The 17,643-nt window shown below is 36.6% G+C and overlaps 1 protein-coding gene across 1 annotated transcript in view; it reads left to right on the top strand.

The window, feature by feature from the left end:
• Positions 1 to 17,643, top strand: part of DACH1 (dachshund family transcription factor 1) — a 424,979-nt gene that overhangs the window by 225,300 nt on the left and 182,036 nt on the right. Inside the window, exon 3 of the mRNA XM_077767990.1 lies at positions 6,092 to 6,253. Coding sequence (XP_077624116.1) covers positions 6,092 to 6,253 — 162 coding nt within the window. The remainder of the gene's footprint in view (positions 1 to 6,091; positions 6,254 to 17,643) is intronic.

Raw genomic sequence — 17,643 nt, 5'->3', positions numbered from 1 at the left:
AGCCCAATGTGGAGCTTGAATTTATGAACTGCGAGATCATGACCTGAACCAAAGTAGGATGCTTAAGCAATTGAGCCACCCAGGTGCCCCCAAGAAACCTAAATATTTTTGCATTATACAAGGCTTATTGTCTTTAACTTAATTTTGAGGTACAGTCCCTTTCCTGAGGGTCATCTAGACGTCTAGCAGCTACAGACTATGACTTACTATCCTTCCCGAGAAGGAAAATGTCTTTTTTAAACAAAATATTTCTTAATCCATTATTTTATTAATGCCAAATGTGTTTTAAGAATGCATTTAAGTTTCTCCATTGTTGATTACATTGAATTTAGAATCTTTTTTAACATGTAAAAAGTGTGTTTATTTTATTTACTTTTGAGAGAGAGAGAGAGAGCAAGGGAGTCAGGGGTAGAGAGAGAGGGGGACAGTGGATCCCAAGCAGGCTCTGTGCTGACAGCAGAGAACCCATTGTGGAGCTTGAACTCATGGATGATGAGATCATGATCTGAGCTGAAATCAGATGCTTAACTGACTGAGCCACCCAGGCACCCCTAGATTTAGAATCTTTTAAAATAAAATGAAATTATTTCATATTTGACTTCTTAGTCAAACATGTTTTTGTTCTGGTGTATGAGATACTTTCAAAGTTCTTTGAGAGTATAAAAAAGAGTTTGGTGAGTTAAAATAGGTGGGCTAATCATTCCTTAGTGTAAGAGATCATTTATTTGTTCCTTCCACATATGACCATACCCATACACATACTATATATATCTCTCTCTCTTTCTACCTCTATCTCTCTCTAATCTCTATCTCTATCTTTATCTCTCTCTATCTCTAATCTAACTCATCTCTCTCTCTCTCTGGATATTTGTTATATTTCCTCCCATGAGAAAAATAAATCTGGTGCAAACCTTACCATTTCAAGAATCCAAAGTGATTACCCAAGCTGTTTCAGTAACAGCTACTGTACATGCCACCTAGATGCATGCATGCAGGTGGCTGCTGGAGTTAAGCAGGTCCCTGACTGCTGCATCAGCAGCACCACATTACCTGGCTCACCAGTTCACTTGTGTGGTGGCAGGACAAAGGCACACGAAGACTCATTCTTATAAAAGTCTGCATCCCACTAGAGCAGTACATCTCAAACTCTGCTTCCTTGGTCCAGCCTGATTTTGTGTTGTAACAAGTCCCCTTGTTGATTTTGAAGCACACTCACTTTTGGAAACAACTGTAATGGTGATCTATCTGCTCAGTTAATAAATTTTTATTGTGAGATGCAGACACACTTTAAATTACTGTACTCATATAAACTAACTGCAGCACACATCAGAATCAACCTGTTTGCTGAAAGGTAAAAGCACAGATTCCTCAGCCTGTCCCAGACACCGTCTGTGACTGTGTCCCTGGAGAAGGTGACCTCTAACTTTACCATGCATGACCGCTGGATTTGATGTTGACTATCACTTTAAGAAATACTGAATTCCCTAGGTCTGAGATTAAAAATGGTTCATCTTGCTTGGGAAGAGTTAAAAGCAGTAGTAAATATGCAATATAATGAACTTCAAGGTGAGTTACTGAAGGAGGACATAACAAAAATCCTCGCTTAGAAAAGGGTGAGGCAGGGAGGTAAATGTTATGGTTTCCAGTATTTACACAAGTAGACAATTTTTGGTTACATGAAAATGTTTTCACAGTTTGAATTCTCTATAAAGTATAGACCAATTGCTAGACTTATTTTGTGAATTTATCACAGTTTTTTTTCAAAGGCAACCTCATTTTGGAACAAAATATACAACGGGACCTCTTTCTAAGAGCAAGTTGGAGGGGATTTGAGAAATACATCAGAGATTTGAAAGGGCCATTGCAAGGCCAACAGGAAGCTCAATAAGCACAGAGGGCAGATGAGACTTTTGTGACCCTCTCTACCCCAGGCAGATGTAGTTTGGGAGAGTCAGGCTTTATATTAAATTAATGAAATTTGCTGCTCCTAATATATTCACATTGATTGTAATGTAAGCATAATGCTTGAAATTACTTACATAGACATTGTCAAAATAGTGACCATATTTCTCCTGTGGCTTTCCAAGTAATCTAGTCTCAGAAGTGCTTTTTCATTCAGAGAAAATTTGTGGCAGACATTGTGGTAGATGTCTGGGATACATATATTAAGGAAGTATTTCTGTCCTTCTGGGTAACCTAGTTAGAGGAGCTTTAAANCGCCACTTGCCTCAAGAAAAAGAGCGTTAAAGAATTCAAGAGTTTCTCTTCTCAGATTGCACCTTGAAATGTCCTGAGGAGCAGTAAAATCAACCCCAAAATATACAGATGCAGCAGTTCCAGCCAAAACCCTCATATGGTAGGACTCTGCTATTTGCATGGCTTAAAAGCTCCATGGGTGATTCTGATGAACAAAGGGATGGTAAAGTCATATACACCAACCAGTGGATGGCTACTTCTTCTTTTGAGGAGCAGGGAAGGTCAGCTCTTTAAAAGAAGTATGTTTTGGAGTGCCTGGGAGACTCAGTTGGTTAAACATCTGACTTAGGCTCAGGTCATAATCTCAAGAGTTTCTGAGTTTGAGCCCTGCATTGGGCTCTCTGCTGTCAGCACAAAGCCCACTTCAGATCCTCTGTCCCTCTCTCTTTTTGCCCCTCCCATACTCGTGTTCTCTCTCTCAAAAATAAATATATATATTTTTTAAAGTTTTGAAAGAAGTACATTTTGAGCTGATTCTTGAAATGTTGATAGCTATTTCTCAGGTAGATTAAAGTGTTAAGAACTGAGCTCACTTCCTCTAGAGCACAATATTTAAGCCATCAGATAATGGGCACATGGGCTGGTCTGGGGCAGGGGCAGGGATTAGAGAGCTTTTCTAGAAATGGGAACAACCTGTACAAACTGTGGCTTAGAAGAAGGAATGTAGTCCACTTAAGGAAATGGGAGAAGGCTGGATTGTCTATAGCACAGAGTGGGACTTGGAGTGGGGAGGACACACAGTGCTACATGTATAGGCAGGGGACTGGGCTTGAAGGGCCATGACAGCCATATCAAGTGCCCCACTTGCTTCTAAGAGTAGGCATTGAATGCCATGATTGGATTCTCCTTTCTATAGGATTATGTTGACTGCTGCATGAGTAGTAAGAGGCTGGAAGTGGGGAAAGTCGAAGCGGTTGAGAGGCTATTGCAGGACTCCCCCTAAGAAAAGGCAACTGTTGGCTCTAGAGGGAGCTGGGAAAATGGAGAAAATTGCTTGAATTTGAAAGCTATTAAAATATTAAATTTATGAACCAGGGATCTTAGTGGAACTAAAATCAGCAACTGTTGAAAATGTCATAGCTTTTTTTCGGCCTTCACTAAACTGAACTAAAAATTCAGTATTTGAAAGTATTATAGCCTGGGTGGCTCAATCTGTTGGGCATCCTACTCTTGATTTTAGGTCCAGTCATGATCTTGTTGTCATGAGATCAAGCCCCACCTCAGGGCTGAGATTCTCTCTCTCTTTCTCTCTCCCTCTCAAACAAAAGAAAAAAAAATTAAAAGGTATTAGATCAGTTATATCATGTATGGGTCACACACTTCTAGTAGTACCCCTTGTCTGTAGTTTCCTTTCCCTGGTTTGGTCAACCATGGTCTGGAAACAGATGATCTCTTTCTGAAAAATCCTCAGAAGGTCAATAGTAGCCTATCCCCAGGTCACAGTGTTTGTGTCATTCACCTTACTTCATCTCATCGTGTAGGCAATTTATCATCTCACATCATCACAAGAAGTGTGAGTGCCATACAATGAGATATTTTGAGGGAGAGAGAGACCACATTCACATAGTTTTGTTACAGTATATTGTTATAATTGTTCTAGTTGATTGTTGTCAATCTCTTTCTGCCTAATTTATAAATTAACGTTTGGTGTATGCATGTGTGTATAGACAAAAGCCTGGTTTGCATAAGATTCAGTACTCTCTGTGGTTTCAGGCATCCAATAGCAGGTCTTGGAATATGTCCTCATGGATGGAGGGGGAATCACCATATATCTTGTGAAATTTGTATCAGAAATGTAAAACTGTGGGGATAAACTGTCAAGTGGACAAGTAGAAGGGTACCATACATAAGATCAGATAAATAAAAGTGTAAAAAATATTTGAAAGTCAAGGGTTAAAGAGAGAAGTAAGATTCTTCTGGCTAAGTGGGCTCTGGCCAGCCGACCATGTTCTGCAGGAATGATGGCTAGGACTGGGCTTTTTGAGGAACTAGAATGCAGGGCATACCTAGTGTTTAATAGCATGATGTGGTCTTCTTCATATGGTCTATCTCATTTAATCCTCGTGTGAATAGAATGAATTTACAGACAATGAAACAATATTCAGAAAGACTTTATGGCTGGCCTAAGGCTATATCATGCAGAGTTATATTTCAAATTCAGTAGAATTTGATTCCAATGTATTTAATAGTAATGGTCCGATCTCAAGTTGTAGTTTTATCTTCTGTATTTGAATACAAGATGTACCTGCTGCATAAAGCAAAGATAAAGACCCTGGAAGTGTTATACAGTAGAGATGGGGCCACACTGGGTAATGAAGGGAAGGGACATGTAGGATGGTCACATTTGTGACAAGGCAAAATCGAGGAAAAGAGAGTTGCCGGGAAACATGAGGAGAATTTTAACAGGAAAGAAAATGTTCTGAAACACCTTTGAAGGAAATGAGTAACTGGGGAGTAAATTCAATCATAGGAAGATGAGAGAATCCGTTCAAGTTGGGACTTAAAAGGCAACAAATGTACAGTGTAGACCCAAATGAATTCTTTGAGTTTACATCAGTGCCTTTTTAGAGGGTGGTTATCAGTTTTTCACTCAAAGATCCATTCTGAAGGTCTTGTTGCATTGGGTTTAAAGGCCTCCTTGGTCTGATCTGAAGGAAAGGTGAGCTCTCCTAAACTCTAAAAAAAAAAAAAAAAAAAAAAGGCAATTTTCTAGGGGGAAAAAAAGATTTTCTTGTAATTTCTGAGGCTGTAACATTTGCTGTAGTAACTAGATGCGATGATTAGTGGGGAGGAAAAGAGGAGAGAGGTGCTCAGTCTCTAATCCACCAGCTGGGAGTGGAAATAAATCACACAGATAAATTCAAACCGAGTTGAAGCTCTGTAGTCAGAAACTCTGAAACAGCCATAGCGAAAAGAGTATGGGGAGTGGGGATATATATATCCTCTCCTAGCCTGCTAAAGATTCAAAATTAGGAGAGATTATTCAGATATTGCTGTGTCTGTCATTTTGCAGAAGAGGGAGGCCAGGATTAGTGAACTCACTAGGTAAAAGTTCACACACTTAAGGAAAACAAACCACTCCCTTGCTCGAAAACCTCTGTCGGCTATGTACAGCCTGTACATAAAGCATGGCCTTTCTGCTCTTCCATAATCTGCCCTCAAATTCTATTTCTAATCTCCAGTCCACTCCTACCTCTTGTTCTCTGGATGAACAGAGGTGAACTGTTCTGGGCAAACATGGCGTGGTGGTTACAAGTGTTAACCCTGGGGCTAGAAGGCTGGGGGATGAGAGGTCAGGGAAGCGAGCCGTGGAGCAAGGCCATTCCAGACAAAGGGAGTGGTATGTGTGAAAGCAGAGGCTCCAAGAGGCAGGGCACGTACGTGTGTTGGTGGCACGTTCAGGTAGCTGGAGTGGGGGCTGAGGTTGCGGAAATGGAGTGATTGGGTAGGTTTACATTTTTTAGTGAAAGGTTTTATGAATTAAGCTGAGCTGTTCAGACATCCCCCTCCAGGCAGCTGTAGAGGATTTTAAGCATAGAATAACGTATTCAAATTGGTTTGTTTGAGGGAGAATTTTGGATGCACTTTTACTCCTATCCTTCTATGTATGAATGATGTCTCTGCTAATAGTTGGTTTGAGAGTTTACAGTGCATTCTCCCCCTTATATCAATGTTGTTTCGTTGACTAGTCGGGAATGAATATATGTTATCAGAATGTGGCATGAAGGAATCAGATCCTCTAATATGTTTGTATGTGTGTGCTCTATAAAGTACCTGAACTCTTACATGAAAGATCAGAATGTGAATTACCTTGTTTTTAATTTATTCTGTTAAGGTCTGACAGCAGCAGCTGCAGCAGCGGCTGCTGCTACCAATGCAGCCATTGCCGAAGCAATGAAGGTGAAAAAAATCAAATTGGAAGCCATGAGCAACTATCATGCCAGTAATAACCAACATGGAGCAGATTCGGAAAACGGCGACATGAATTCCAGTGTTGGTAAGTTTTTTGTTCATGGAAACTTTTGTGATCATGTCGGCACCAAATTACTTTCTTTTCCAGAACCAAATTATTCATTTTTAGCTTCAAACACAGTGTATGTTTGGGAGATATGATTTTGCCCCTCTAACAACATGCACTCTGACTAAATAATTAACAACATAATTTTTTGATACATGATCAACTTCATGTAGGCAACTTCTACTAACATTTAGTTCACATTGTTCGTAATACAATTAAGTGTTAATAATCAGAATTTTAAAAGATTGATTACAGGTAAGGTGACAAGAATATTTACAAACAAAACCATGCTTTATCTTTTTAAATCCTAGTGGCTTTTTTATCAAAGAAATTTACATCAGCGGTGGAACATATAAACTTAATCCTTTGAGGTCCTGTCAAGAATAAGAATTATGTTGACAATTCACTCTTTCTGTACTCTACTATTACCAATCTTTCTCTTTGTATATGTACAACTTAAATTTCTCTTGACTTTCTTTTTCTTTCTTGAGATGTGGAGAAAGAGAGGAAAAGTTAATAGTCACCATTTACACCAAAACCAACACCTTTCTTTTCACAGAATTCATTTGAGTCATTTGTTTTTTTTTTTTTTTCAAACACGACTTCAATTGTGAGTTAACTTTTTTATTGATATCTTTAGCATCTGTGTGTTGGTGAGATAAAGCATTGTATTCTGCCACTGCACTGTATTGTTTCTTTTTAAAATGTAGAAATCCTGCTCAAATTATAATTTAGCAAGAGAAATGTGGAGACTACAAGAGATGTGTAAGATACTATAGCCAACATATTTTCATGAAGGACGCAATAATTCATGGCAGTTCAGTTAAATTTTCTTTTCCATGCAGTGTTCTAAAGATTATTTCTTCAGATAATCAGCAGCTCTTTACTTCCTGTCTAATGTGGTATAGTTAAGGGCATATAAACGATTTCAATAATAATCATTCATTCAACAGTTCCATGGATGCATGCACTAGATATGAATGTTTGAGTGGGGAGTAATTTTGAAATATGTACACAAAACACAAAATGCCATTGCTTCAGTGATGCCAAAGGGTAGCTTCTAATGAAAAAAAGGGAAAAAATAGAGTTTTTCCATAGCACTTCGCGAGAGAAATAGCAAAAGGGTGGCAATAATGGGTTTGATTTGAGAGTAGGTTATAAAGAAAGTGGTGGCAATTCTTAGAAGGCTGCAAAGATGTGGAAGAGAGCCAAGCCATGGCTTTACCGCTGGAAGGGACGAAGGAAAACATGAGTGCTTGCATTTGTGGTGATCCTAGGGACAGGATGGAGGGCAGAGGGGTTGTTAAGGTTGTGGTTCACACACATAAATTCAGACTTTTAAAAATTAAAAACAGTTTTGAAGTAAAGTTAATGAATTATAATTCTCTTTTTGGAAATCTTAAGGACATTTTTAAAAAAATAAGCAATCTCTTGCTTTGGTCTATAAAGTAGAACAAAATTAGACACTTAAAAAAAAACAAGTAATTGGGCCACTATAAATTTTAGTTACCATTGTAAAGCAATCTAGAATGTTTTTAAAAATTTAGAAGAGTGAGCCTTTAGTGTGGGCTGTTCTTAATAGTTGGTGTTGGGAGAGAGAATGTTTAAATTAGGCAGTTTAATAACATTGAAAACAAAAGATATTAAAGCATGATATCTCTGTTTAAATTTTCTGAGCAGCAGAGGAGAAGTTGACTTTGGAAAAACCAATAGGCATAAGATAAGGAGAACATGGCTCATAATTAGGCTTTGGCATATATTTGATATTTGATATTATAGAATAACATTTGCCTAGTGACCAAATTGTGGTTTATCGTAATTATTTGAGTACATAGGCTACCATAATGGCTTAAAAACGAAACAATTTGAATTTTCTTTTTTGTTGTAGTTGGAAGAAATTATCATTTTTCTTCTATCAGGGTATTTAGTTGGTAATTTAGATTGCTTTTCAGTTTTAACACCCCACCATGCAAAACCAGTTTGAGTCCAGAGCAGAAATTTGAATTTTCCTAGAGTCTTAATATTTTTAGAGTGTGTTAACATTGGTGTTACTGCTAGTCTTGAGGCGTGTGTTTATCTGTAGCTGATTTGGGGGGAAAATGTTGTTATTGCCATTTTTTATTCTATTCTCACATACTGCCATCCTCTAAGAATTAATGATTTATTATACTTCCAGAGGCCATCCCCCTCCTTTTTCTAGAGATCAAGGCAGGAGACTTTGGTGGAGGGGGAGAGGAAGGCGGGGGAGGGTAGGGGAAGGAAGGTCCAGGGCACCAGTGGGGTGAGCCTACACTGACCGAAGTGGTGGCTGAACAGACCAGTTTCTTTATCTGGCCCCCAGTCTTCTATGCTTGTGCCAGCAGCACCTGCCTCCTGGTAAGTGTTCAACAATTAGCTGCTCTGTGACTTTGGGAAGTTATGTAAACTTTCTATCATTCCATATCTGGAAAATGGCATAATAATAATGGCAAAAAAAACGGAGCCTAACATTCCATATCCGGAAGATGGTATCATAATATCTGCATCATGAACGCGAAAGGAGATCCTTTTGTCAAGTGTTTCTTCTCACTTCCTTCTCTGTTTTCCTGTTCTCTGGTAGGTGTCTGTTAGGCTGCAGGCCTAGCAGTAAATTTTGAGAGGAGCTATCGTGTCATTTGGATATTGTCATGCATTTGATTGTAGCTCATTCTAGTAATGCCAGACAATGATAATACAGTCCAGGCACTCAGGGGGTATACAGTCTACAGGGAGGGATGGCTATGCAGGGAGAGTCATAACAGGATGTACCACATCCAGGAACTTCGGCTGGCGGAAGGTGCTGAGGAAGTGGCACTAGAACAGATGAATTCCAGGAGGGATCCCAAGAATCTCAAAGGCCTATATTTTAGAATACAAACTTACTGCTGTCATGAATCTATCAATTGTCTCTTTGAAGGAGTGAAACCCCTCAGAAAGGTGCTACTTACATGATGTATTGTTGCTGCTCAGCCCTGCCCAAATACAGTGACGTTTTTGAAATCAATTCAGGTTTCTTTTTTTCTCTCATACTCCTCTGGCTCACGAGTTCTGTTAAACGTTTTAGGCTTTCCTCTGTAAGGAAAGCCTAAAGGAACATTGTTACCACCTCTGCCGCCACCCCCGTTGCAAGGAAATCCTTATCGCCCCAGAAAACAGACTTTGTTTTTGCCTAGTTTGATTCCGTTTAGTGAGGTGAAGAGAGAATTTTTATTACACACGACTCCTTCCGGTTCTTATTACGAATTGTAAAAAGTAGCCCAAAAATGGTGTTTAAAGAAATCTCTGACACTGACAAATAATTATTTTATATCCCAATTTTACACAGTAACCTTGAGCTCACATCTCTTCAGCGGAATGATCACTTTAGGAAGAAGTGAGGACTTCGGGATAGATCCGAGTGAGGCATCAGCACTCTGAGTAAAATATATGGCCATGTCTCCATTCTCCCTCATCCACAATCAATTGGATTCTTTTAGTTTAATATTTACTTGCTAAGATGAGATGCTAGTCTGCATGGTGATAAACAGTCTGCTCCTGGCATCTGAAGGTGACCTGTCAGTTCATATGGACAAATCTCCTGCTTACTGAAATGTACAAAATAAATCATTAAAGCAGGCAGGTGCTCATTCCCAGATTTAAATCACCATAGATTTATGATTTGAATTAATGCTTCATTTGGCCATAGAAATAGATGCTGAGACAAATGATATGCACTGGTTGGGGTTTCCATACTGTAGCCATCCTGATATTGATTACTGAGATGTCTTTGCAATCTCTTGTTTATATCAAGTACTATCTTGTGACAGGTTGGCTGATATGAGCTACATTGCAGATAAGAAGGAAAAATGTCCTGGATTCTTTTTAGTGGCAACACTATCCACAACATACAGGCCAGATAAATTGCTATTTTTTTTTTTTTTTTTTTTTTTTTTTTGCTTTAAAGAATGATCTACATAACCAGCTTAAAAAAATACTGTTTGGAAATTGGGACTGGGATATTGGAAAGGCAGAATTTAAAACCGGTGAACCCAAGGTCAATTCCATAGTATCTATGGCTGTGTTTTTATCTGCTTATCTTTTTTTTGAGCATCATGCACATTTTTGAGGATACTAAATTAATCACAATCGATTTAATCTAAATAAAGGAAACTTATTTTTACTTCTAGTTTTTAAATGCTATATAAATATTGACATAGTGAGCATCTCAGTAGTTTCTGTTATTTAAATACTTGCTAAACCTAATATCTTATTCCCTTAACTAATGACAACAAAGGAAATGACTCTTTAAAGATAAATACATTAAATATTATTCCCAAGTGCGAGACTTTGTGGACTATAATTTACCAAGAGGCAGGAAAAGACTGCATTTTTACCTTCTCTTAACATTTTATTTAAGGAAAACAGTATGTACACAGTTTAAAGAATACTCGGAGGATTTAAGAGGGACCTTTGCCACTAGCTAATATCTGACTCATAGAACTGGTAAACAGCTATCAACAATAGTAGATTGCTTGCTTAGTAGGAAATGAGTTCATATCTATTCAAAATGTGATCTCAAAACAGATGTCCCAAGAAAATCTCATTGTTTAAACTATAGGCAGAACCCCCTAACTGCTGTTATTTCTTTAAGGAAGTGAAGTCATCTTAAGACTTCAGAATGTCTCTTTCAGAACACTGGTACACAGGCAAGAGGACACTGAGGCAGCGATCCACAGACTGAACGCATTTCAAATGCCCGATGTACCATTCATTTTCATTTTCTTAAACTTCAGTAGTTAACAAGGATGTAGGAGGTTCAAGTAAACACAAGAACTTGAGTTTGGGATGAACAGCTGTGTTCGTCCATAATATTCCTTACTTGTTATTTCTGTCCATCAACCAACAGCCATAACAAAAAGAAAATAATGGTGTGGGGGGGGGGGGAGCCAGGCCAGGCAGATAGTAGATAAAATTATCTTACCCAGCTGACCATCCCCTTATCTTTTTTTTAACCATTCCTGCAGAAATAGAATAGTTTATACTATAGTCATTTCCTTTCTTCTAACTCACGTGTGTATTTGGAAGGAAAAATTAATTTTATGATCTCAGGAAAAAGTCTTGGAGACCTTGAGAAAGCAAATAAAAGGAAACTGAGAACACAGGCCACCAAGCAGAGCTCTGCAGTTGCACATTGGATCCTCTGCCTTGGCAATGTTAATGAACCTCAAATCCTTCCTATAATTAGATGAGGGAATTGCTTATATTTTCAAACAGATGATGCTGCTATAATGAAACGATTGACAGGGAATTTAAGAGTGTCTACAGTAGTCATTTGGTTTCTGTTATAAAAAAAAAAGTTTAAAAAGAAGATTGGCTTTAGACATAGGTCCTGAGAGAGGTAGTAATTTACATAGCATGCTATGACAGGTGTCTTTGTATAGTAAGGAAATAAAATGGAAGACTAGAGAAATGATGGGCAGGTACAGCAATTTTTTGGGGAGGGGTGTCCTATGCTTATTCTGCTTAGGTTCTTTAAAAGGGGCCGAGGCTCAAGAGATGGATCCGGATTGAGTGCACAGCTGTAACTGCTGATGAGCTAATTGCTCCTTATCTCTCAGCCCCATTCATCTTCATTTTTTACCAATTACTGAGAATTATCTGTGTTCTCAGTTGGATATGAGAGTTAATCCTTTTTGGTTAAGCTGGCAGTACTGTGAGCAGATTCCAAATCGGAGGGTGAAAAAGCCAGAGCAAGCTTGCTCTAAAAATGTCTCCAGTTCAATTACAGTATCACTGATTCATAAGAAATTTGCCATTGTTTAACAGATTAAATGTGGAAAGTTTTTTTTTTCAAACTTTCTTAATGTTTCTCTGCCTAACAATGATTTGTAAGATCCTTCTTCCTGTCTGATGAGTAAATTTAACAATATTAACAGCCAGGGTCTTGTAAACATGGAAACACACACAGGACTACCCTAAAAGGCTAAAAAGATTCTGACACATGAAATGAGAAATATTTTAGAACTGATAGCTGTCAATTTATATATAAACACTTTAAATCAATGCTTTTGCTCTGTGATTTCACATATGGCGAGGGAAGTACATCCAAACATAAACCTTTTCACAAATGTCACATTAGTGGAATTTTAATGGAAGGACCACATAAGCATCTCTTAAAAGTGTAGGAACTGCCATGGTTTGTAATTCAATCGATTGTGAATAAGCCATATGGTTCACATCATTCCCTATGCAAAAGATATCTTCATATCCTGACATTTCACACAAATATGCTTACCCCAACATTAAAAAACTAAAAAGTGATAAGCTACTCTTTTATACATTTTAATGCATTTGTGGATATTTACTATTTCTGGCATTTTCTCCATTGTATATTTTAAGTATGGTCATCTAATGTGAAAACATAAAGAACAAACAGCAAATTTAAAACAAAATTATCAAAAATTATTGCCTAAAATTTAAACATCTTCAAACATGACCAAGATGAGTCCTCTTAGATGCATTCATGAACTGAGATGGGAGAGCAGAGGGCAAAATAAGTCAGAACATTTAGCTTCTAGTAATAACACAGCTAATAAATAACATAGCTACTTAGATAAGTCTCTTAATTTCTCAGTGTCATTATTAATAAATAAGCAGCTTGATGCCCAGTTACCTTCTTGGCTCTAAAATTCCTTGATGTTTGAAAACACCATAGATGATAAAAGGCAAAAAGGTATAGTTTACAGTGGTTTCTAAAATAAAATCTAAACCTGAAATGACATAAATGTCCAAAACAAGGCACCATTGGGTATATTTTAATACATAATTTCACATATTATTGTAACCATTATCTATAATATATAAGGGTAGAAGGTGCTTATTTTGCAAGTAAGAAAAACAGATGATACAGAATTTTATACCCTTGTACTATATATACATCCATTTCATTAGAGTTGGAAGGAACTGAACAAGAATTTATGTTTATTTTCTTGTGGAAGAATTATGAATAGTTTCTCAAAAAAATATAAGATAGCTTTAAGTTAGATTATTTTAAAATGACACATGACTGTGTTAAAAACGGGTCATTTTAGTGGGCTCTTTTTTGTGATTTTCTCTAGAAAGTGGATGGCATCATTTTCCATTTTCTCTCATGGCATGTTTGATCGTTATCGGTTATATGAAAGAATAGAAACACCAGTGATCTTAACAGGTGACTCTTTGTGGAAAAAATACATTTCTGTTTTTAAAATAACACTTTTCTCATTTAAAAATTTTTGAGCACCTATTTCTAAATGAATCCTTGTATGTTAATAAAATCATTAGAGTTTGATCAGTAACATGAACCAGCTTCTTGGGTGAATTATTAAATGTATTTCATGATATTGATAACTGGAGTGCAGAGAGTGTTTCCACTTTTTATTCAGTGTCTGCTTCATTTTCAAGAAGTTTTTTAATTTATATGGACAGTCGAAGAACATAATTAGAAAATATTAGCCTAACGATTTTGCTTTAGTTTTAATATTGCTTATTCCTACTAATGACAGGATAATGAAGTAAGCCTGATAATTCAAGCATTTCATATTAAGAAATGTAAGTTGAATTATTTTATTTGGTGCTCTATTCTTGTAATCATAAAACATAAGGAAATGTTAAGTTCTATCTACTTGGCTGTGTTATATGGTATACTCCACATTCCAGGAGATTGAGAGCACTTATGACAGCCTTGGAAATGTGAATATCATTGAGGAGAGCCCTAAAAATGATCTTTGCAGTCCACGCCAACATACCATTATGTTTATATAAACTTTAAAAATATAGTGGGAGAAAACATTTCAGTTTAAAATAACCTCAAACCTTATTGAGTTCTATTAATATCAGATAACTCATTATGCATTAGTATGATTATTTCATATGTTTTAACTTCATATGATGATATAGGATTAAAATAAATCTTCAACTTTGTGATCTGTAAACTATAATGTTTAGTGATATAAATTTTCAAATATCTCAGGATGATCTGATAATAGAAAATTTATTCTTTGAGATGTCACTAGGGTATTCATGTCCAACATTTCTCTGAGTTTGAGTCTACAAGTTTATGACTGTAAACTCAGTGTCCGTGTCGCCAGAGCTAGTGTTTCACATTTCTGTGACTGTGTTTCTTCTCTAAAATGTCCAAATGTTCCCAAGTTGTACAAAGCCATTTGTATGGCTCATGGCATGTCAAATTGAATACAAGATGGAATAACTAAATGATAATAAGTAAATAATATAGTAGTTGACATAAATGCCTAAAAATGTCAATTCACTGAGGATGAAATAATGTGGCATACATAATCTTGCAGACTTGATGCCCCCCACCCCTCCCCCCACAATGAGCCTCGATCATTTGGAAAATAGGAAAGAATAGAGGATTTAAATATGGTTTTCTTTAACAGCAGGTTATAATGGAAACACAGACCCTTACATTCAGTGCTGAGAGAATTACCAGTTTGATAATGATTAGGAATGTTGTTATTAAAACAGTATGTGCAGTTCATTTTCAACAGTTTTGAATTAGAGTCTGCACTAATGAAACGGATACGGTTTCCTTCACAAAGGGCAGATCTGTTAGTTAATATCGCTGCAGCAGTGCCTCGCAGACCATGCCTTTAGCTCTATTTGTATTTCACAGCATGATAAGCAAAGAGTGTTGATTTTCAAGGATCCTGCTGATGAAAGGTAATGGCATTATTACATCTTTATCTCAAAAGCAGAACTGAGTGGTAAATGATTTTTTTTCTTTGTAGCACAAAAGATTTCTTGGTTAGAAAGCCTTTTTTATTTCTTTACTCATTTTAGTCTTGGAAATGATATGTTATTATTTAATGTCTGCACAGCAAGCTTGAAAGCACCTAATAGCGAATGGATTGGAAGTGCAGTGCCTCCTGCTCACAGATATGGATCTTCTCAGTCACACGCTGTACCAGCTGTCATGCCAGCCATACTGCTGTGATTTAATTAGTCTGTTTATGTCCTTTCTAATAATATTTCCATCTCTATGAAAGGGCAAATGCGACAGGGACTTTTTCCCTTTCTGGTTCTGCAGACTGGAGAATGTGGCCTACATCTGATATGTGGGGGCGCAGGACTGAATGACCATTCCTGTCACTTCAAGCTGTTGATAAATTGTTCAGCCAAGAAGTGGACTTACTTCCTTGGGGTCATTTCTTGTCTAGGAGTAATAATCTGCATAGGGACAAAGAAGAGAGGCTATGTGCGTGCGTGTGTCTATGTGTGTGTACGCAGGTGTTGAGAAGTTAAAACAAATGATAAGAAAATGTGAGCTCTGTATTTTTATCAACATTGTGCATGCTTTTTGGTCACATATTTAAGTCTTCTTATCAACTGAGCTCTTGCAACATTACAGCAGTTCAAAATTCACAAGAAAGTTTTACATTTTTCCTAAATGAAAATTCAAAACCAAGTTATTCCTCTGACATTTTACATGTACAACTACATTGATTGGGATCTTTGGGTGAATCTCTGTTTTATACAATACATTGCATGTCAGGATATTCAGGGAAAGACAGCCTCACCATATTTAGAGAACATTTAATAATCACGTTTTTACTTAAACTTTTTCCCTCAAAATATATTTAACTTAAAAAGATAGCTTGTGCTCAAAACAAACTCACTCCACACACAAAATCATGTAAGAAAGCACACGTTAATAAACAAATATAAAAGTGATATGACTTTATTAAATCTAATATGGTGATTCATAGCTTATACTCAGACACTATGTGTGCCATTTGAGGGATTCAAGGGTACTTTCAAACCCAGTAGCCTTGTGATCATTCTCGATTCTGCCTTAGGATTCTAAATTCTTAATGTTTTATGAGATACAGATCCATAAAATGGAGATGGGAGAAAAAAGAGATTTCTGAAACCAATTTCAGTTGTTTTTATTTTATACGTTTGTCTTAGAAACAAAAGTGTTTGTATCATTTATAAACAATCTGTTAATTAATAAGTTCTAGATGTTTTAGTCTGCTTTTTAGAAATAGATTGCTTTTTCTTTGTTTCTCCATAATTTATCTAAGTGCTTGAACTTGTGTTAACGGAGTCTTCTGGACTCTCTTCTCCCTGGCATATCTTGTATTTGCTTGTATTGTTCTGTTTTTCCTCTCTCATTCTTTCCTTTTGGATAACCCATCTACACAGCTTTGGAGTAGGGCTTGTTAAAACAACAGGTATATATATTGGCAATAGATATCCAATATTATTTTATGTGAAAATATCAAGGTTAAAAAATGCTAATCTTATCAAAATGGTCAAATTGTTCTAATATGATTTTCTTTAGCAACCTCAGTGTCAGCCTTTGAGAGTTTTAATGCACACAGGTATGCATTTACTTTCTTTTTGCTCTTTCATATCTATTATTAGATAATAATAACCTGTGCCTATATCAGGATAAAAGGTCATAGTCTAGAATTTTTAAAAAATTAATTACATCAAATGAGCATTAGGATTATAAAATTTCTTATGTCTCTTAGTAAATGAGAGCACTATTTTTATTCCTTTAGATTCAGATTCCTCTGCTTGATAATATATGGCCTTAGCAATTAGATAGCTAGATCTCTCTCTCTCTCTCTCTCTCTCTCACACACACACACACACACACACACACACATTCAGTCACTCATGCGTGTATCCTGTTATTTCAGCTTTCAAGGATCTCTCAGTAACTTTTTACAGGTATAAACTAAATTAACTAAATACATTTTTTAAATTATTTTACTTTGTAAAGCTGTAGAAATCCTTAGTCAGCTCTCTTTCTACTGAGGTGTAATCTCACTATGGTCTACATTGGCCATACTGTGGAAACTAAATGTTGGTGATTAAGTTATCTTGACGTGAACCATTTTGAAAAAACTCACCACGGAGCATTTGATGGTATTTTTTATTAATTGGATAAATGAATTGTGAGATGTGTGATTGCATGATGATGTACTCATTTAGTTGTTGCTTTTTGATTTTACTAATCTCTGTCATATTGGATTTATAAATGGAATGGAGTGACCTTTGAAACTGTGATGGAAATGAAGAGATAAACACAACTTGAAAGGACAAACCAATTAATATCAATGTGTTTGTTACACGTACATGAGGAATTTTAATCCTTTGCTCTCTACAGTAACTTTGTGATTTTTTGTTGGGTAAAGGAGCACACTTTTTGGTAGATACAGGTTTTAATCTTATTTTTTTCTAAAATGTGTAAATGTACATGACATCGTGTGTATATGACCCACAATTAGTTTTTCTTTTTAGTCCATGAAAATTGGTACTGCCTTTAAAAGATGTGACAGCATCCCCTTTTAATAAGAAAG

Source organism: Crocuta crocuta, unplaced genomic scaffold (assembly GCF_008692635.1).
Source record: "Crocuta crocuta isolate KB4526 unplaced genomic scaffold, BGI_CrCroc_1.0 scaffold115, whole genome shotgun sequence".
Taxonomy (NCBI): domain Eukaryota; kingdom Metazoa; phylum Chordata; class Mammalia; order Carnivora; family Hyaenidae; genus Crocuta; species Crocuta crocuta.
This window is presented reverse-complemented; position numbering and strand designations above follow the sequence as displayed.